The sequence below is a fragment of the Mytilus edulis genome, chromosome 7 (assembly GCF_963676685.1).
Source record: "Mytilus edulis chromosome 7, xbMytEdul2.2, whole genome shotgun sequence".
In the NCBI taxonomy this organism is placed as follows: domain Eukaryota; kingdom Metazoa; phylum Mollusca; class Bivalvia; order Mytilida; family Mytilidae; genus Mytilus; species Mytilus edulis.
The window spans coordinates 71,938,588-71,961,569 of NC_092350.1; the positions used below are offsets into that span (position 1 = coordinate 71,938,588).

General features: G+C 32.1%; 1 protein-coding gene across 1 annotated transcript; it reads right to left on the reverse strand.

Annotated features, from left to right (window-relative positions):
* Positions 1–6,531: 6,531 nt before the first annotated feature.
* Positions 6,532–22,425, reverse strand: LOC139482157 (uncharacterized). Its single transcript, XM_071265855.1, has 6 exons — positions 22,276–22,425; positions 18,215–18,433; positions 11,882–12,038; positions 10,227–11,294; positions 9,055–9,242; positions 6,532–7,602 (listed from the first exon to the last, which is right to left on the reverse strand). Exons 2-6 carry the CDS (start codon positions 18,371–18,373, stop codon positions 7,246–7,248), a joined length of 1,929 nt encoding a protein of 642 aa, XP_071121956.1. The 5' UTR covers positions 18,374–18,433; positions 22,276–22,425; the 3' UTR covers positions 6,532–7,245.
* Positions 22,426–22,982: the final 557 nt, after the last annotated feature.

Genomic DNA, 22,982 nt, shown 5'->3' on the forward strand with positions numbered 1-22,982 from the left:
CGAATAACAAATTTATTATAGGCTTATCTGCAAAGTTTTACAAAACCACGAAATAAAATATCCACGAACATGCAAGTTTTTCTCAATCCACGAAAATTGATATCCACGAAAATAAATGAATCCACAGTAATTCAATATTTATTATCTAGATTTATTTTCAAATTCAATTATCTAGATTATAGGCAATTGTATGTTTTGCATATACTAAAAGACAAATACACAACATTAAAAGTCAATTTCATTTTAGTTTTATTTTTGTAGTATATATGATTCTTTTTTCTCAAAAGAAAAAATTGAAAACCTGATATATTAGCTATAAATAGAGATGAAAAATCAATCAAATAACTGAGATGTTAGAAATGAAAATCTAGGAACATCATCCAAGGTTTTGCTTTGTTGAAAAAGAGCAAGCTGAATTGCATCGCATAGCTGTAAATTATATACATATTATAAGCACTTACTGAGCTTGTCAGCTTAACATTGTGTATTGCTGACCTACTAAACTGACCTAGTTAGACCACATGATAAACTAAACTTATTAGCTCACCTGGTAAACTTACATAAATTAGCTCACCTGGTAGACTAATCTAATCAGATCAAAGTAGGACAGGTAAAATTAATTTTTGTGCTCAAAGCAGACAAGATTATTCTCCATAACAGAATCAACTGGTATAAAAACATTTTAATCATGAAATAGTCCAATTTAATACTATTTGCAAAGGAAAGGATGAGCTGTATCCCTGCCCATTCAAAGCAAGTGGAAATAATCTGGTGTATTATACAGGATCTGACAATAAATGTTTAACTGCATCAGCAATTGACACATCATGGTAAAATTGGATTGCAAAATAGGTGATTATGTCATTAAAATACATAAAAATCTTGTGTACATCAAAAACATCAAAACATGCTTTTTCTATATGGTTTGTAAAGACAGGGATATAGTTTGTCATCTTTGGGTTCTTTCGCTTTGCATGGAGAAGACGTTCTAAGTTGCAAAACTTGTGTCCAATCCTATTGTCAATGTTTTTGGACAATAAAATATGTTTAAACTAAACCCTTTGCAAAATACTCTTAAATAGGATTCAGTAAGAAAAGGTTAGCAAACAATGAGAGAACAATGGATAACTAATACCTAGAGAAGACAAAAAATCCCATGGTCTTTGACCAGGAAAGCTGTAATTTTATTTAACAGTTTGAATTATAAATAATTTTGAGATTGTGGATGGGGGTTTACAGAATAGACAAAATATATACAGAATAGAGAAAAATGGCATATTTTTTAGAGTCAACAACCCTAAATTTTGAGTTGTGTTACTACTATATATGGCACATAATTTTGTTGGTTTTCTTTGAAAAGTATGTACTCTTGTAAGAATAATACAGATAATATCAAATACACATATAATAATTTTGCATGTAACAAAAATTTTAAGCATAAGCGCTAGCAAAATATCTTAATAAAAAGAAATTTACATTATAATACATTTCAATAACTAATTTAAATACTGACCATGAATACACATTAAATAATGCATATTCAGAATTTAAGGTGTGCAGATTTTACATAACTAGGAAAGGTAACATCATTGCACAATGATAACAGCACCTGAAGATTATATCAATGCCTGATTTGTGAGGCCCCTCATGGGGTGTCCAAATAATTACTTTTTAAACCATTTTAATCACATAATCATTAATTATTTTTTTAAACAAGATAATCAAATAATCAATAATACAGTCCTAGATTATCAATTAATCATGAAATATTTTGTCTGGTAACCAAATAATTACTATATAAATGGTCAAGTAATCATTTAATCAAAAACCCCTTGAGGAGGGTCATCCACTTTTGTCCCTCAAGGACTTTCTTAAGGTGGTACCCAACACTTTCACTAAAATCAATTTGGCTCGTTTAATTTTCATCAAGTTTTGTCAAGGTATTTACTTTGACCCTTTAACAAAAATATAAAAAATTCAAAAAATTTGAAACAACCATTTTATCAGAAAAATTACACAGGTTATATAGTAGTTTGACAAACACCAATTTTGATCATTGAGAAGCTTAATATTCCTTTCACAACACAACGTAATTAAAACGTTTAGCTGACTTTACTGAGTTATCTCCCTGTAGTGTTAGGTACCACCTTAAGAGCGAGAATCTTATGCCTGATAAATTAATGTTTTAGAGATGCTGGAAAGATAATTTTGAAAATCAAATAAAATGTTCTATTTTTACTTTTTGTAACTTTATCCTGTAGCTAATGGTCACAATTTTTGCTTTGATAAAAACATCACCCTAAATTCTAAATATACAAAATATAACAAACTGCAGAAAAAGTACCCTTTATAGAATGAGTGATAATAAGATCCTTTATTATTCACAAATTGTACATATGATTTTGGTTTTGTGACCTAAGTGTGCCCAGAGGTGGATTTATGGAGCTTCATATATGGTTACTATGCCTAATCTTTTAACTAGTCCAACTCAAAACATTGCATTTTGGTGGCACTCCCTGTGTGCATGATTTGTGTTTATAATAACTTTCACAAGGAACTTTCAAGATCTAATTACTCAAAATTCATTACTTAGAAAGTGGAAGTACAATAGGTATATGGTTAAACTGGGGCATTGGTGTAAATCAATAAAACCAAGCACAGATTTTGCTCAAATTGTGTCATCGAAAAATTTTAAGCCAAAATAAACCTAAGCAGCATCCTGAGCAGTAATCAAGTAGAATTGCATCTCAATAGTAATCTTTACATGTCAATTGAATTCTCCATAAACCAAAAAATGGTATGGTCTGAGGAAGAGGTAAAATACAATTTTTGACTAAAAAAGAATTGGTATACATCGTTGGATACCAATTTTTGTAGGTACATGTGATCCAAAAATTCAAATTTTCCACGAAGAACAAATTTTCAATAAGTTTTGAATGCAAAGATTGGCAAAACCATGTAATCAAATATCCATGAAAATGCAAGTTTTCCTCTATCAACAAATATTGATTCAAAAAAATATAAATGAATCTGCAGTAGGCGTTTGTCCACTCCTGTACAAATTGACAAAATGATGTAAAACCATGGTTTGTTTATAATACAATGACATATTTATTTCCAACTAATCAATTCCCAAACAGTTGGATATATTTTAGTTGTCTAAGGAATCTTTGTACACTAATAATTCAACTTCACAGAAATAAAATATCACAAAACAAGAATGTGTCCCCAGTACATGGATGCCCCACTCACACTATCATTTTCTATGTTCAGTGGACCGTGAAATTGGGGTCAGAACTCTAATTTGACATTAAAAATTAGAAAGATCATATCATAAGGAACATATATACTAAGTTTCAGGTTGATTGGACTTCAACTTCATCAAAAACTACCTCGACCAAAACATTAACCTGAAACTGGACAGATGAACGAACAAACGGACTTACGGACCCACAGACCAGAAAACATAATGCCCCTCTACTGTTGTAGGTGAGGCATAAAAACAACAGATCACAGAATCAATCTAACAATGGCATTTTCCCTTAGAGGGTGGTCAATCATTTTGGAGCTTGACAAGGTTATCATATAATAATGGTTAAAAGTTGGATTTCCATGTAATGATTAATGGGGAGATAACCCTAGGTTAAGGGAGATAACTCTCTAAAATCATTTTTTTTTTCAATATGTTTGTGTTAACCATTTTTGTAGATTAAATGCATTCTTAGCTTTTATATTGTAGATCACTCAAATGCTTTTTAAAAGCAATTATGAAACAGATCATTAAAGATCCTTAGATGTATCTCTCTCCCTTGAACTGTGTCTACCCCCTCCCCTTTTTAAAAGAACAAACAACTTTTAATCAATAATAATAGCAGTCATTAAAAAATTGAAAAACTGGATTAACAAATAACCATAGTGTAGAAGATAACAATTGAAATACACCATACTGTGTGTACATCTTTTACAATTTATATATTTACCAACTATCATTAATATATTGCCAATGGTAAGTTTATACAAAATTTAATTTTATCATAATCTTATTGAAAGCGTCTGGTTCTAAAATCAGTAATTCTCAAGTGATATATATGAATTATTTTAACTTTTCTAATTTTTATTTTGTTAGTAACAAGTCTAACAAGTCTAGATAGGTTCACATTAAAATCTTCACATATAAAAAATGGTCATTAATCCTAAACATATTAAAAACTATCATTAATCGTTAACATGTCAAAAACTATCATTAAAAGGAATGTTTTTTATTAGTCTCAATGGAATTCTATAACAAATAACTACTTTTCTAGCAAAAAAAATCATTTTACATAATACATGTATACTTCATATCTTAACAATATACTATTTTTATGTACATAACAATATATATTTTTCACATATTAATACATCTATACTCTTATGTAAAATCTTTATACTTGTATAGTATAATGTGTGTTTATATTTATATATATATATATATATATATATATATGTGCGTAAATCTGTACAACATTATAGATTTTACAAAACAAAAATCTGAATTATGGTTCAAAATTTTAACAAATTTTACAACTCAGTCTTCTTACCCACCTTTTAATCACTTTATTTGTCAACTTTTGGTGGTCAAAGTTTAGAGTGATCTACTGTGGACTCATTTATATTCCTGGGATATCAATTTTTTGTTGATTTTGAGGATATGCACCAACTAAACATTTTGATCTGCAACGTAGTGCAAATTATCTATATAATTGTATACAGACTTTTACAAAACCACAACACTTCAATCCAGGAAAGTTGGTAGTCAAAATGCTTAAGAAAATAAATGAATCCACAGTATTTAAAATGGATACATATGATAGATCTCTCTTTATACCACATGTCTAATGATACCCTGAGAGTGGAATACCTTAAGGGCTGCTATCTTTGGGCGAGTCAAAATAACCTTATCCTTCAGATCTGCATAGTACATGACTATTCCTCAGCAATTTAACCAAATACAAGTTTAATCTGAAAACTCTTTAGTAATGGCGTACACAGGACCCAAGGAAAGCACATTTAAATGAAGTGATTGGATGTCAAATACATTATAACAAAAGGAAAATGTGAAAGAAATTATTAATTGCCTATATTTTTTACTACCCATGTGGCAGTGCCTTCTTTGGGTAAAACAAATGAGCTTGGTTTTTAATGACCTTGACTACTTATAAGAGTGTTTCATGGTCAGTTCCCTGGGTACAATATCAAGTTTAAATCAAATAGCCGTGATATATTTTAGTCACAAAGGGTTCCTTTTAGTTAGCTGTATATTTGAAGTAGTTATTTCTTGATGGTTCATCTACAATAAAATGTATATGGTTCTTCTGCATATGTCAATGATTAAAATATTTACAGTTACTGATACAAACAAATCAATCTGGCTTGCAGTGACAAAAATCATTTCACTTCCTAAGGGAAATAACTCTTCCTAACGAAAGGGAAATAACTCATGTCAAAACTTGTTGGCATCAAAGATCTGAAGATATATACAATAATATTTACAAAAGAGATCTGATATATACTGAATGAAATATCACTTGCAATGTACACTTTCTTTTTACATAATCATTCTAGTTTAAAATCTTAATACATTAACAACAAACAAAAACAATGACATCACTATAAGATGCAAGGGTTATTCCATTAAATTATATATTGGAGGGTTGGAAAAAATGTTTCATTTTTTGGACATTGGTCGTTGGTTTGTTATGGTTGTTTGTTCATGTGTAGCAGAGTGTAAAAGTTATAGGAATTCATCTACTACACATATCTGTAACTAAAACATTTAAAGAATTTTGTTTAGTTGTAGGGGGATTTTGAAAGTCCTTTCCTACTCTCCCCCATCCAATTTAATGGAATAACCCCCAATAACAATATTTCTTAATTCTCATCATCTTTTTAACTGCATTTTTTTTCATTTCATAATTTTAAAATTGAAGAAAACTTCTTTTTAAACTGCCCTAGTTAAAACCACCCACTTCAGTCTTCAAAATAAACAAAAATAAGGATGAAAATCTAGAAATAATTTTACTTACATGTATAGCTATAAAGTCATGATCTATATGTATCAAATACACAATAAGTTAAGGTGGTACCTAACACTACAGGGAGACAACTCTGTAAAATCAGAAAAACGTTTTAATTACATTGTATGGATAAGGTAATATTAAGCTTTAATTTTTTTGTCAAAGGGTCAAAGTAAATACTTTGTAAAAATTTTAAGAAAATTAAACGAGCCAAATTAATTTTAGTTCAGGTGTTGGGTACCACCTTAAATAATCCTTTTAGGGCTAAAGGTAGCCATTATTACTATTCCATAAATTAATCTATTTATAATAGCATTTACAATTACATTGCACGTAACGATTTGATTAAAATAATAATAACAATAGAAATCTCATATAGACATGATAGACATCTATGAGGCCCCTCATGGGGGGGGGGTCCTAGTAATCACATAATCACCATTTTTTTTGCCAATATAATCACATAATCATTAAATATTTGCTTATCTTTAGTAATCAAATAATCATAAACTAAAAATACAGTCCTAGGTAATCAAATAATCATGAAATATTTGGCTTAATAATCAAATAATCATTAAAAAAACGGCCAAGTAATCACATAATCAAAAACCCCATGAGGGCCCTCATCTATCTGATTGAAAAATGTTGACAAATATTTTGCTACCAAGCTTATTTTTAGCCCCCACTCAGGTCTGTTCTCCCTCTGACATCAGAATCAAATACCAAATTTTTGAAACCTTTTTTAACTGTAGGAATAACCATATAAACATGAAAAAAATATGTTATAATGAGACTTTGCTCCATGTGGAGAATGGATTTCAAAACAAATTTTGCAATATTATATACTTAACATCACATTTAAAAGGTAAACAAATATCCTGTGAAACTTAAACTATATGCACATTGCAACAAATTTAAATAATATACTGCTTAAAATTGTGGTTACATGCAGAATAATTCTTTTCAGTAAACAATATTACTGACTTGTACAAACATGCAAGTTTTCAAATAGTGGTTATTCCTGTTTTTCTTATCCATCTTCAGCAATCCCCATTACAATTTTCTATTTTTTTTAAATAACATCTGCTACTGATTTAAATCCTGTCCTCACTATGAGACAATAAAAGCAGTACAAAAGACACTTAGAAATAAGAAAATCATACTGAAATCTGACGATGACGCTTTTTTACTATAATAAATGATGTGGTCCATTAACAGGTGACGTAGGCGTGCTCTGGTTTTGCTGTGATCGTAGTTTTATCCTTGTATGCGGTTTTGTTAGGCACCATAACAAGTCCCTGTACTGCCCTGGCCATGTATAAACGTATGTGTGTTGCAACCATTGTGGAATGTCAACTTCAGTGCAACCTTCAAACAAAAGGGGAATAACTCTGGAATTTTTATTTCCGTTCTGTTTAAGTTCAGCCAACATGAGGCTATAAATATACTGAATATGTAGTTCCTTGTCGTCTATTTGACTCTCACATTCATACATATCAATCTCTGTTTTGTACTGCTCCGACACACACATCAGAATGAAATCAGCCTGTAAAATAAAAGATTATTAGCATTAACTGTTTTGTACTGCTCCGACACACACATGAGAATGAAATCAGCCTGTAAAATCATAACATTTAAGGTGGTAAATTTTGACAAAGTATTTACTTTGACCCTTTGACAAAGATATAAAAATTTCAAAAAATTTGAACCAACCGTTTATCAGAAAAATTACACTGGTTATATAGCAGTTTGATGAAGACTTATTTTGATCATTGAGAAGTTTGATATTCTTTAACAACACAACGTAATCAAAACATTTAGCTGATTTTACAGAGTTATCTCCCTGTAGTGTTAGGTACCACCTTAAGCATTAACTATTTATAAACCATTTTTGTTATTGTTGCAAACACCATAAGAATTTTGATGAACACAACTATGAGTCCAGTAAAATTTTCATATATATTTGTTTTTTGTAGCTGTTTTAACAAGATATGAGCTGATCTGTTACTGAAAATTGGCAATCTAATACCAGAAATCATATTTTAACAAGTTGAATTGTTAGTTATTGCTAAATAATGAGTCCTCCATTTTAATTATTCAGTAATACAATGTACACATGAAGTTGAAGAGCAATGGATGTTTAAAAGCTCACATAAATGTTGCATTAAGGTGGTACCTAACACTACAGGGAGATAAGTCTGTAAAGTCAGCTAAACGTTTTAACTACGTTGTATTGTAAAGGGAATATTAAGCTTCTTGATGATCACAATTGGTGTTTGTCAAACTGCTATATAACCAGTGTAATTTTTCTGATAAAATGGTTGGTTCAAAATTTTTGAAATTTTTATATTTTTGTTAAAGGGTCAAAGTAAATACTTTGTCAAAACTTTATGAAAATTAAACGAGCCAAATTAATTTTAGTGAAAGTGTTGGGTAACACCTTAAGGGTGCTCTGAAATGACGATTGGTATAAATTAAAACCTCATTATTGTTGTTTGTTGTCTTTTTGCCTTTGTATTTATGTATTTATGGCATTTGGGGTTGTTTAATAGTCTTAGGTAAATTTATTCATGACTTTCTAAATTTAAAAATGAATAATTTAATTATGGATGTAACACATCTTCTGATTGGTTGAAAGCATTTTGTTTATCAGCTCATAAACATAATTTTGTCATATGAATTTGACGTCATCAATGCTTTTATTGTTATTTACTCCTTTTTAGAATTAAATTATAAGGAATGACTTTAAATGTTTTAATATTTTTTCTGTCTTTTCAAGATAACATATAAAAAATGTGGTGCACACCTTTAAATAACCATGCTTCGCATTACATGTTAGATGATTTTGTTGATCAGTTTTTTCCCTAAGTCAGTTGTACTAAATTGTGATGAACCAATCCTGATATTTTTTTTGATTTTTTGTTCTGTTTATTGATAGCAGACATCATCTAAAAGAGCAGAAAAATTGTTCTTTGTCACTTCAATTATAAATATATACCTCATTGTACCGATGAGCACACCAGTCTTGTCTGTTTAACATCTGTTCCTGCGGCATTCGTTTGTCAAACATATCCATACAGCATGTGAAACCATTTTTCTCTAGACATCGACATAGGTTTAACACTTTTTGTATGTGTTTTTTACTATCTCCAGCATAGGTTACAAATACCCTGATATGTTTGAAAGCTACAACAGAAACAATTAGAAGTCATTTAATATGGATTTCTTGATACATGTAGAATCCACTATGGATTCATTTTTCCCCCCCGTGGAATAACAATTGTTGTGGATTTTGTAGGTAACGAATTGCAGACAAAACCAAATATCAACCAAAATGCAAGTTTTCCTCAATCCATGGAAATTGATAATCACAAAAATAAATAAATCCACAGTACTCTAAATGCAGAAATTATTGTGAATTTTTATAAACTGGGTGAGTATAGCAATGATCAGAACTCTCATTCTGATATCCGATACACATTATAGCTGTATGCAGCTTTTTCCCATAAACTCATTCATTGATTTTATATAATTTTCCAATTTGCTAAATTCAGAATGATGAATGCACCAAATACCAAATATTCAGTATATTTTTAATACCATCACAGCCATTAATTGTCCTTTAAAGTTTAAACTTATTGCTAACTTTCTAAATAATGACAGAATTTCAATTCAGTGTCTCACTACATGTTTTATAATTAAAGTGTTTGACGGGTAAGTTTCTTGTGTACAATTTGGAAATTAGTATGGCGTTCATTATCACTGAACTAGTATATATTTGTTATGGGGCCAGTTGAAGGACGCCTCCGGGTGCGGGAATTTCTCGCTACATTGAAGACCTGGTGGTGACCTTCTGCTGTTGTGTTTTTTTCTATGGTCGGATTGTTGTCTCTTTGGCACATTCCCCATTTCCATTCTCAATTTTAAAGATTGCTTTAGTTCATTAGTGGGAACAGAAGTAAAATTAATTATTCCACTGTATAAAGCATTGGTTGTAGTTGATTCACCTACAACTCTGCACAAAGGAAGATAACTCAAAATCTTAAGGATAACTTTAACAATGACATCATTGATACTTTTAGAACAGATATTAGATTCCTGCAACCTGCAAAAGTTATGTAAAAACTACAAAATTTACAAAATGTTTACAATACTTTAAGCACTCCATACCTTTTCTATATTCCGCTGGTTTCATGTCATTAGGAACTGACACAGAATATTTCAGTATAGATGGTCTGTCCTTCGGTGGCAAGGAAGGGTGAGAAAATTGTCTGTTGCGTAGTGGAAATGTCCGAGATTCCTCACGTTCCATCCTTCTCTGTGGCACTGGCTGTCCATTTACCTGATAACTATGCAGATGAAAATCCAGTATAGGTTGTCCATTTTGATATGGAAGTTTATGATTGGCACTCACAGGAGGCGGGACTTTAAAGGTCGGATCTTTGTTCTGACCTCGTCTTTCCTGATCATATTCTTGCTGATTTTTCTCTTGAATCAAATTATTATAAACGGTGCCTGGCATATATAGGTTTGAGTTAGTAAAATGGTCAAGTTGAGCAAGTGGGATAGATCCTCCTGAGCCTGATGCTGGACTTGGACTGGGACTGGCAAATTGTTCCCCTCTTGATATATTTAATCGCAGGTCCAATCGTTTGGGATGTATCGGGGGACTTTCGCCCTCTTGACCTTCCATACGATTAGTGTTCAATGGTCTCTTAATGATATTACGATAATGATGTTCCCGCTGAATACCTGCTGCAAGCGGCTGTCCATCTTCTGGTGGATAATCCTCAGACATCATTTCGATGTCTGATGAAGAATATGTGTCACTAGGATCAACATGAACGATTTTCGATGCACTTTCCTGAATCCGTTCCTGATTCCGTAGAATAGTATATGTCTCTGTAGGACTTCTACAATTGTTTGTACATGTATAAGACGATGAAGTAACATTAAAATCCTTGGTCTGGTTGCTTGACCGTGAAACAGCCGTGTCCCCATTTCTCGACAAGTCATTATATACCATTGAGTGGTATGGGGAGGTTACACTGTTCAGATGATACTGTGAATGGGGGTAATTAGGTGGATTGCAGTGTGCTGGTGGTGGTGTGGGGAATACTGCTTGCCGTGGGTAACCTAAACTTTCATGACGGGTACTTTGTTCATAGCAAGAGTTCTGCATTGGTATTCTGTGCCGCTGCATTTCATTTTTGCTCACTCTGTATTTTTCACGAATATCTGACGAATAAAAAAAAATATATATTAAACAAAGTCGTTGAAACTATGGTGTAACACTAAATATATTGTGCTGTTGTATTTACTTACATGCTGAAATATATGAAAACTGTGATCTTTATGTGTACTACTACTAGGGAAATGTTTTAAATAAAGACATCCTTTCATACTTGCTAACTTAATATAATAAATAATTAACCTTCACAATATATCATATATTGTGAAGGTTAATTACTTTTAAATACACAACATGTCTTGATCATTTGGTCACTTGGAGATAGTTATCTCATTAGCAATCATACCACATTTTCCTATTCAATAAGATTATACAAAATCTCATGATGTAGATATTTCTAGAAAACAAGCAAAAATACTTTGGAAAGGCAAGGTGTTAAAATATTGGATACTATTCTGGTATTTTCAAATTTCTATCCACAAATTAGGGGCTAGATAATGGGATGGTTGTTGGGTATCTATTTTTTTTCTTTTTCTATGTCATTGCTCTTCTTTTTTTTATTATCCATCAATCTCAATTGTGTCAACCCCATTCTAGACCCTCATAAATGAATTCAAAGCATATAGGTTAATACCAGGTATGTGTTCCTCTAAAGCCTCAACAGCATCTTCTCTCTCCATGTCGATTAAGGCTGTATGGACTGCTCCTACAGAATTCCCATTACGTTTTATGTAATCTTCAAACAACTTCAGAGTATTTCGACCATGATGACTTTGTCGGCAATCAAGGTTCTAAAAATAGAAAAAAATTAATTTTACATTTTGATTGAATATCCTTCATAGTATTTTGACCATGAAGACTCCGTCGGCAATCTAGGTTCTGAAAGTAGAAAAAAATAAAATTTACACAATTTGACTGAATATCTAAAGACCACTTTCTAGTTAAGTGCTTCACTGGAATAGTGTATTAATTGTGCACACCTTTATGATGTTCATTTACCAGATAGAGGGAATCGCCTGTATCCCTGCACTTTTAGAGTTCATTGAAAGTCTTCATGATAGTCATTACGCAGGATAAACTAGAAATAATGTTAATCGCAATTCCTTAATGACAGCGGTACTGATGGGAAATCATCACAATTTAATTTGCAAACTAATTTGTGCAATATGGCATCATATGTTTTCAACCACGCACTCAACAAGGAAGGAAGTGACGATGCCCCATAACTGACAAACACATAGTTCACTAAAATCCAAGTTTTTGACAGATATGCAACGAAATCGAAAGCTGTCTATTGCTTTTTTTTCAACCATGAATTAATTTAGTCTATAATTAAGTTATATGATTCAAGACTGACTAAAAAGCAACAAACAGCATGAGGTCACCAATGGTTCTTCAACACAGCACAAAAATCCAGCACCCGGAGGTGGTCTTCAGCTAAATCTACTTTATCATAAATTTTTGTAAAAATTTGCATAAAGGTATATTTGATTGAGGTACCGTAAAATGATAAATGGCTCAATTTTGTATTTACCTAAAAAGTTATTTAATTCGTTAATATTGTATTAAAATTTGTACCTGTATGTTAACTACATATAGCCTTAAACTTTGTACATAAACTACATATGACCCTAAAATTTATATGTTAACAACATCTAGATAAATTTTGTTATTTCCATATGTCAGTGGTGGTGTGCGGTGCCCATACATCTACAGGGACCAAAATTTAAAATGGAACCTGGTTCCCCCCTGTGGTGTGTATATGCCATTAAGTTTCTTACATAAAAATAAATTGGTATGCCTGTCCTAAGTCATGACCCTTGTCTGTCATGTCAGTACCACCTTAAGTATGTATAGTCCACTGATTTTTACCCAGGGAATTATTTCTGAAAGGGGGGTGCGTTGCTACATTGTTCTTTTAACTTTTTCAGGCCAAATTTCAGACAAGAAACTAGGTGGTCTGGGGGAAAACATTTTCGTAGCATATACTTGATTGTTGTTCTGTTTAAAATGCTAGTAGTTGTTTTTTTTGCATTTTCTTGTGTTCTCCTTTGAAGTTGCTGTATGTCATGTTCTAATGTTGTTGGTTTTTTTTAATCAGATTAAGAGCAGTTCTTTGATTATATCTGTTAAATTCATTAACATCAATTTTAGGGGGTCTCATTGGAGGGTTCCGATCCCAGATCCCGCTTACTGTTTTGTCAGATTCCCGTATCCCGCTTACACTATGTATGTAAGCAATTCTCATTTTTTTGTCTTTTCCCGAGTCCCGCCAGACCTCATTTCCCGTTTCCACGACACAATAATTTGACTTTCACGTGTCACGCTTACAAAAAATCAACAATCCCTCGTCACGCTTAGATCCCAATGAGACCCACATTTTAGACTCATGATCCCATAGGGCTGAAAAAGTTATAATCACCTGTCTAACATTGTTCTATATTTTACCTTTAGAATGACTAAAGAGTTGGGGTTTTTTTGTTGGGTTGCTTCCTCATTGACAATTTCCTTCTTTTATTTATAGTGCACATTAGTACAATAACTTAGAAATACGAATTTAAATCTTCAGTGTAAGACATTTTTACAAAATCTAGTTGAATTGGACTAAGTCATGGGTAAACAATAGTAATAAACTTCAATTAATTTTTATTACATGTATTTTTAATTTTGTTAATAGGATGTACAAACAATTCTTAAGTGTTTATTCAAAATTTATAAACTCAAAGATTTTTTCAATAAAACAAATTCATTACATTTTTTAACTATTCTAATTAATAGCAAATCTTATGAGTACATAAAAAACAATTATTTAAATTTATAACAAATTTACATATTAAAAAAAATAATTCAATTTGTTCATGTTGTAATTATTCAAAAACATGACACCCTATTGCACTACTCACGTAATAGTCCGTCGTTGCGAATATGAAATGTGCTTTATATAATTTCCTGGTTTACAAATCAAATTCATATTTATCTCACCTGGAAAAATATAACAGCTTGCACAGGTGAAAATATAATTATAAACATACAAATGCATGTTTTTCAGAGTAATTATTACATGTGTATTGACAGGAGGTCAGAATCTGAGGTCAAAAGGTCATACAAGTTTATACCTAGGGATGTTTGCATCATGAATTTTCCGACAATGTTGCCTAAAGGATCAAATAGTACAAGAAATGTTTGGTGGTTATAATATTAAATCTAGTAAATTGTTTATCAAATATTATCCTTCAACTTTTTAATATATTCAGTGATATTGTTGGCTTTTTTCAAAACTACCTCTACTGTTTTTTATTGGGAAAATATGTGTCATTTTTATCAAATAGGGAAAACTATAACAAACCATAAATTTGACTGGAACTTCAAGAGGTAAACCCTAATTTGAAATAAGACCCCTTATTGTCAGTGATGATACATCAATAGACTCTCAAATCTGCACATTTAGTCATTTTAGGCAGGGAAAATGTTTAAATGAGTGTTTTTCAGTTTGTATTCATGCACAATTACTACTGAGACTGCACTGTTTGGGAAAAATGTTGTCTTTTTGGGAATAATTTTAGGCCATTTTTTTTCAAATTGGGTTTCTTTTCCAGGGGAAAAAGCCTTTATTCTCCAGTAATTTAAGGCAAACAATATCACTGATATTATGCTTGATGTAAAGATTGATGAAAAACAAAACTGAGACATAATACTGTTGCCACTGTACCAACAAGATTCACATTTATTTATAGAAAAATTGGTTTTTCTTCTGAACAATAAAACTGGGATAAATCTTATAAATGTTTAAAGCAAAAATCTCTGTGGGCACTTATAGAAACAGACTTGCTGCAGGGGCAAATTTAAAAAAAAAAAAAAACATGGATGCCCCATTGGCACTATTATTTTCTATGTTCAGTGGACCGTGAACTCTAATTTGGCATTAAAATAAGAAAGACCATATCATAAGGAACATGTGTAATAAGTTTCAAGTTGATTGGACTTAAACTTCATCAAAAACTACCTCGATCAAATATTTTAACCTGAAGCAGGAAAGACGGACGCACAGACGGACAATTGGACGGACAAACGTACAGACCAGAAAATATAATGCCCATAAACGGGGCATAAAAAGAAGAACGTGTTTGTGGACACGAATGCACCTGCTCAAGCTTTGCAACAAAAATGGGAAGGTTGGACTGATAGATGGACAGACAAAGATAAAACTTAATGTTTTCATCACGACAGTGGAATTTAAAATCTTTATCCTCCCTTTTAAATATGAAACTAACAGACTCTACAATGCCAATGGCACTTGTAAGATTAAAGGAAATGTTTGCCATACATACATCTAGACAAATTTTCAAACATATTAAAAGGTTTATATTTACGATGCCCATACTGCAATACTAAAACAACACATAATTTTCTCAAATAGTAGTTACTTTGTTTTTATTTATTTTTCATGGATGCCAATTTTCCTTGATGGAGTAAAACAGATTTTTTTTCTATGATATCTTATTTTGTTGTTTTGAAATCCTTAATATAATTTGTACTTTTGTTGACATTTAAATTTGTGGTTAACCTCTAACTACAAAATCAACAAATAATGGTATCCCACAAAAAAAATGAAACCACAATATAATGAGGTGAGGAGTGGGGTTTTCCGAATAGAGAATAAACTTATAAAGGGCAAAAAATATAAAGAACAGAGAAAAATAGAGAAGAAAGAGTAGACAAATGGAAAAACAAGAATGTGTCCTCAGTACACGAATGCCCCACTCGCACTATCATTTTCTATGTTCAGTGGACCGTGAAATTGGGGTAAAATCTCTAATTTGGCATTAAAATTAGAAAGATCATATCATAGGGAACATGTGTACCAAGTTTGAAGTTGATTGGACTTCAACTTAATCAAAAACTACCTCGACCAAAAACTTTAACCTGAAGCGGGACAGACGGACGAACGAACGAACGAACGGACGGACGAACGAACAAACGGACGCACAGACCAGAAAACATAATGCCCCTCTACTATCGTAGGTGGGGCATAAAAAGAAAGAATAAGGAATAATGAGAACCCATAAATACAAAGAAAAGAGAAAATTGAAATTTACAGAAAAATACAGAAATGAAGTACCCCCACTCTCTCCCCCCATCCAGACCCATTATAATCATTTATCAAGTATCATGTAATGTGTCTTAGAAAGGTTTGTTTTTTTATTAATAAAACTTTGCCTCATGTTCATTATCAATGGTGAAACAGGTGAAAGGTTAAAAAAAATATGAAGATTTTTCTAAGAAAATTTAATTTACATATACATACAAGATAAAACATATAACATTTAACCACAGTTGAACCTTACAAGATAAAACATATAACATTTAACCACAGTTGAACCTTTAAGGTGGTACCCAACACTTTCACTAAAATTAATTTGGCCTGTTTAATTTTCATAAAATTTTGTCAAAGTATTTACTTTGACCCTTTAACAAAAATATAAAAATTTCAACCAATTTCAATTTTGAACCAACCGTTCTTTCAGAAAAATTACACTGGTTATATAGCAATTTGACAAACACCAATTTTGATCATTGAGAAGCTTAATATTTCTTTTACAACACAACGTGATTAAAACGTTAAGCTGACTTTACAGAGTTATCTCCCTGTAGTGTTAGGTACCACCTTAAAAAGAATCTTTTTCAATCTTCAACATTTGCTTTTGCTTTTGCTATGATCTGTCTGGATTTTCTTCAGGATTTTGGCCCAAAACCGGTCATACAATCTGTCCTCTCTTTAGACTAATACATGAGAAGTGCCGAAGGTACAAATGTACATTGTATGTTCTACCGTAAATTTAGACATTATAACAAGTTTTAATTAATGCTAATAATAGGACTGGCTAAGTACATGTATTGCAAAAATAAGAACTCATATTCAGATATCTGATACATATACAGGGGTCGAAGTTAGAGCTGGTCCCGTGGTCCGAGACCAGTAGAATTTGCATCGGACCAGTACATTTTATCAGCTGGTGGTCCCGCAGACCAGTAGAAATTTGTTAACAAAAATCACTGATGTACTGCAATCTTGGTGTGTTTACAAAAAAAATTACCAAATAACACGGTACTTGGGAGTACTATTTATTACAACTGTTCAAGTTAATTGTTATCTCAGGTGAGCGTCCTTCACAACAACTCAAAATGACGAAATTTCTGGAACGAGTTAAACTGCCGGACAACAAAATAGAATAAGTGACATTCAAAAGGAAGTTTATAAAATTGACAAAAAGAAATGTAAATATAAAAATTCCTTGGAAAAAGATCGTGAATGGTTAAATTATATACCGGTAGTCGATCGCAATGTAATGAATTGTATAACATGTTAAACATTTGCAGTGACATACCTAATTTATAATTTTTTTTATTTTTTTTTTTTGTAATGGGATCTTCAATTTTAAAATCGTTAGTTTCTGTACTTGCTCAAGAACAATCAGAACAACAAAAATTTACTGGAATAAAGGAGTGGAAAGCACCCGAGAAAAATAAAAGTAATCATCTATCATTTATATTAGTCATTTTAGTGTTTGTCAAATGAATGTCATTTGTCAGGACCAGTACATTTTCAGTCCACTGGTCCGGCTGGCCAGTAAACAAAAAAGCTTAAATTCGACCCCTGATATATCTGTTTGCAGCTTTTGATCAAATCGCAGTAATTCAGTTTAAAATTTTGTCTGTTCATAAAAAGAATTTAACAGAGGCGGACTTAGAGGGTTTTCCAAGAGGCCCGTGCCCACTTTTTGTGGGAAAAAAATTGATTATTTAGAGTAACACTGAAGCATGACTGGAGCAGGCCCCCTCTTATAAAGTCAGTTGGCCCCTCTTATTCAAATTTCTGGATCCGCCGCCACTGTGTAGTAATTTTTGAATTGTCAGTTTTTCTTTTGACATTTTATGATTTGATGTGATACATTGAACGTGTACTTACTAAAATATGCTCCGTAGAAAAGCCTAACTTTTCTGCCAGGACTCTCCAATTGTTACCAATCACTGACATTTCTGGGTCTAATTTATTAGCCAGACTATTCATGGCTGTCTGGCCAACAATAGAAAATGGGATCTCATTGAGATCCTCCATCCTGTCCATTGTTGTCTCAGTTAAATTCCGTTTTCTGCTTTACATGTTTCCTACAGTGTTTGGTTTAATCTGTAAATAAAACCCAAAAAAATCAACATCAAGGAAAGTTTCAGGAAACAAAAAGGAAAATCTGGAATTTTAAATCAAAGATGATCAACATTAGGCCCAAATTTTTATTTACCATGTTCTTACTTAACCAGAATGTCTTTCTAAAGAGTAATTAAATTTGCCTGTCAAAAAATTATATACTCAGGAGTTCAAAGAGTGTAATATGAAAATAGTTTATTCAATACATGCATCATCAAATCAGAAACTAGCAATACAAAATGTGTATGACCAAAGTAGGAACAGATTGAAGGTTAAGGCAGCAACCATTTGATTTTCTGGGGGGGGGGCTATGGTTTTTTTTCTGTACAAACTTTTTTTTTCGCCTGCGATTTTGTCAAAATAAACTAAGGCCAGAGTTTTTTTATTTGTTGGTTTATAGATCAGCCGACCCTATTTTTCTGATTTGCAGAATAAAAATAAAATTGACATTTCATGCTTTTTTATTCCCACCAAATATATCAAATACATTATCCTCCCTGTAAAAAAAAAATATATATATATATTCTTTTTTTTAATTGAAATGCATTAAACACTAATAAAATAATTGATAACACTTTGTGTTGTGAAAAAATAAACCTAAAAAATAATCTGTATGTTTACATACATGTACATTGTATTTAAAAAATAGACAAATCAATAACTATCCTTGAAATGTCGTTTGCGCGAATACTTATATAAATAATGAAAAAAAACCTATCCATATCGGATAAAAAAAAACGGGAATGCATTACAACTGACAAGTCGAAAACAATTTTTTCTTTCAATTTTAGAATTACATATAGTGACAGCTGATGTTGTAACAAACAATTTTTTTTTCAGAATTCAAAACAAATTATCTTTTTCTCCAAAAACTGGAAACAAACTTTTTTTTTTTTTTTTTAAAACATATAAGATGACAATTAACTATTCAAACATGTATTGTATTAAACTTAAAATTTCAACAGCAGTAAAAAAAAAAAAAAGGTGAACATATTTTCAAACAATCTGGCAAAGGGTCATAACTCCTGCAAATATCATTCATCGAAACAATTGCTAGATAAGGAATTTTTAATACAATTTCAGGGAAATTCTTAATTCTTAGAAATGGGACATATCTATTATCCTAAATGGAGAATGTGTCCATGGGCAATGGGACACAGATCAGGGGTTGACACTAACTTTTGTAGGCACTAGCCCGCAGGGCTAGTAAAAAATATATTCAACTAGCCCTGTTCTGTATCAGGTAGCCCGGTGAGTGGGCCAACGGCCCACGAGTGAGCAGGCCGTAGGCCTGCGAACTTGCTAGGGGGGTCTGGGGGCATGCCCCCCCATAAATTTTTTGAAATTTAGATGCAAAATCCTGCATTCTGAGGCCTTTTAAGAAGATGTTTTCAGTCTGAAAAATAACTATTTCATACTTGTTATCTTCATAAAATTTTTTTTAGTTATTTTAAAATAAACACCAAAGAAATCTAAAGGCAGGAATTTGTTTGTCAAAACTTGCATTTTTACTGTTAATGAATTGAGTAAAACATTTCAATGATTGCTAAATTATTTCCCTTTTTTATGGACAGAAAAAAATAGCTACACTATGAAAAATTGTCCCTTGTGACATATTTTTTTAAAACATCCATGAAATTATGTCCAAGCACTTGGGACAATTTTTCACTAAGGGGGACACTATTTTATAGTTTAAAAATGTGATATTCTGTCCCTGAACGAAATTTCACAGATGAATTGTGAAATATCAGAAGACACAATTTCATGGGACACTTTTTTTGCTTACAGAAAAACTCATCAACTAAAATAATCAAATTTAAAAAAAACAATGTTTTTGATTAATTTTATTTACATAAATAAGTTGACTTGTCCCCTATTTTACTTTTGGTTTTTGATGCTGAGTCTTCATGTTCCAACTGATTTGTCTCTATAAATCTGGCAAAACAGCCGTTGGACGTCAGAGTAATCTCGGACTAATTTGTCTCATGACGAGTTTTAACCCTGTTCTCGCTAATGCATTATGACATGCATACATCCCGGTACGTGCAATGACGCTTTCTGATACCAATGGCTTAGTCTTGTTATCATCATCACCCCTCAGCTCTCAAAAAGAAGCTAATCACATTTAATATTATTACCGGAAATTTACTTTCGTTTCAATCCATTGCAACTGGAATGATAAGTCCCAAGCAATACGAAATGAATTATGACGACATGACAAACGCTAATTCGATAAAGACAGAGATGTCGAAAAGTTTTCATCACCACGTGTACCTTTGGAGTAAAGGAAAATTTCAACAGGGAACCTTTCAACGCTCTATTTTTAGAACGAAAGGACATTTCCAATTTAAACTACGACTATGTAATAGATAAGGCTAAACTATACACACGATTTATCAGGATCTCTGTTGTGATTAATGATAAAATATAATAAAACCAAAATGTAAATGCAGTATAATTATTGTTTATTTCAAAACGGGTTATCTTGAAACGTGGTGCATTCTTACTTTAAGGGCCGAGTAATCTTAGGCCGACTTGACTATATATGGCGACTGGTTTACGGTAGAAATTTTACCCTCCAGTATATGTATCTGTATGTAAATAAAGAGGTCGTGGAACCAGTGTAGACAATATTCGACGAAGTTGTCAGATATGACCGGCGTTTGGACTGTACTTTGCCGAAAGTACAACAGATTGATGTTCAATGACAAATAAATTTACTAGCCCCTCGGGCTACCGCGCCACGGACATTTACTAGCCCGACACAAAAGTTACTAGTCTCGGGCTAGCGGGCTAGCGTTAGTGTCGAACCCTGCAGATGATGCCCCTGAATGGATACATAACTTGATCTATATTAAGAAGAAAAATATGTGAAATTCTGACTTTACTGGTTTACTTAATTTCCTCTCTGTAATTTTCAAATTATCCGCATGATAAGGTTTTTATTTGGGAAAAGTTTTTATTTATGTCGCAATGGAATTGGTAGACATGGAATTCACCATCATGACCATGTTCTTCTTCTTCTTCTTGTCCATGTTGTCTCCGTATGAGCATCCTTTATAAGGATCACCACCATGAGTTATGGCCTATAAAGGAGGACATTTGAAGCCTGTATTGGTACAGATTAATGTGAGCATTTGCCTACCCAATTCTCCAGCCCGGCCGTGACGGGTCTCATTACCAGAAAGTGAACCTTCCCCAAACATAATATGTTCACTGCAATATCTTTTAGTCGCCAGCTGGGCCATCAGGATAATAAAAAATGTTTCTCTAGCTGAATTTTTTTTAGGTAACCGTCAAGTTCAATCCTTTGAAATGTGCGGGAAAGTATACAAATTCCCAAGTCGCCTAATATTCCTAAGAAACTAGAATATACCCACGAAATATACTTTTGCTTATTTTAACCCAAAAATATTTTGCAACACCCTCAGCACAACAATCACTTTTTCATCGTGGCGTCAAAATTTTACAGGAACCTGTGTGATGTCCAGTAATGGCGGACAAATAGCGATAAGGTGTTTAGCATCATCATCAATAGACATCATTCATGATCATAATCTGGCAATAATTATTTTTTTCTGCTGCATTAGTTTGAGGTAATGACTGATTTTCAGCTATTCGCAGATGTAAATGTGTTCTAAATATGATAAATATCAGCTACATTGAATTGCTATCAGTCCCTTTAAGTTACAGCCTAAATTATACAGGAAATCATGTGTCAATAAATGTGTCAATACTTTCGAGGTATTGCACAGACATAATGAAAACCACAAAAATAAACACTTGGTACACATGACAATCTTTTCTGTTCATTCTAAACTTACTATGCGGATACCAGTAATGGGTTTGGGGTTCTAGACAATCACAGAATAGTATTCTTCTGTAAATTTTCTAGTTCTTTTCATATTTATTATGGTGCAGAATCTGCATCTAGATGGCGCTATGGTATGTCTCAAAACCTTTAACACAATTATAAAGTTGTATATACTATAACGTACTGTATTCGTTAAATTGTGAAAATATACCCCCCCCCCTCCCCCCCCCCCCAAAAAGCAAGGGATTTATTCAAAGACTTCAAATAGCAAATAAGTATTGTGTTTTTACTTCAAAATTAGGATTTTCTTATTATTATATATATATATATTTACAGATCTAACATTGTTGAGTTGATGTTTAGACGAGTTATAAATAATAAATAAATAAATAAGCTTTATTTAGAGTCGGCATGGTATATAAAACATAGACAAACATAAGCTCTAATGAGCTTTTAACCGACATATTTTAAATGGTGTTGTATATACATAATGTACACAGAAATGTATCCCCATCATGATTGCAGGTGATCCGATGGATAAATCTGTTGTAGAGTTGTCTCTGTAGCAATGGACTTATGTTACTAGTCATACCATCAGAGATCTCAGAGTCAAAGATGTAATGCAATTATTATATGATCTTATATGTCTCTGATATCATGCATATACTCTGAGACAACTAGTGACCACAGTTTCGTGACTAGAATACTACTGTGCTA

What these genes read in the sequence shown, in the direction of transcription:
- LOC139482157 (XM_071265855.1), bottom strand. Translation starts at nt 18,373, where the DNA reads ATGGACAGGATGGAGGATCTCAATGAGATCCCATTTTCTATTGTTGGC. An exon ending in TTTAGAGGAACACATACCTG is followed by an intron (nt 11,295 to 11,881) that starts GTATTAACCTAT and finishes TTTATTCGTCAG; the next exon opens with ATATTCGTGAAAAATACAGA. An exon ending in GTGCTCATCGGTACAATGAG is followed by an intron (nt 7,603 to 9,054) that starts GTATATATTTAT and finishes TTTATTTTACAG; the next exon opens with GCTGATTTCATTCTGATGTG.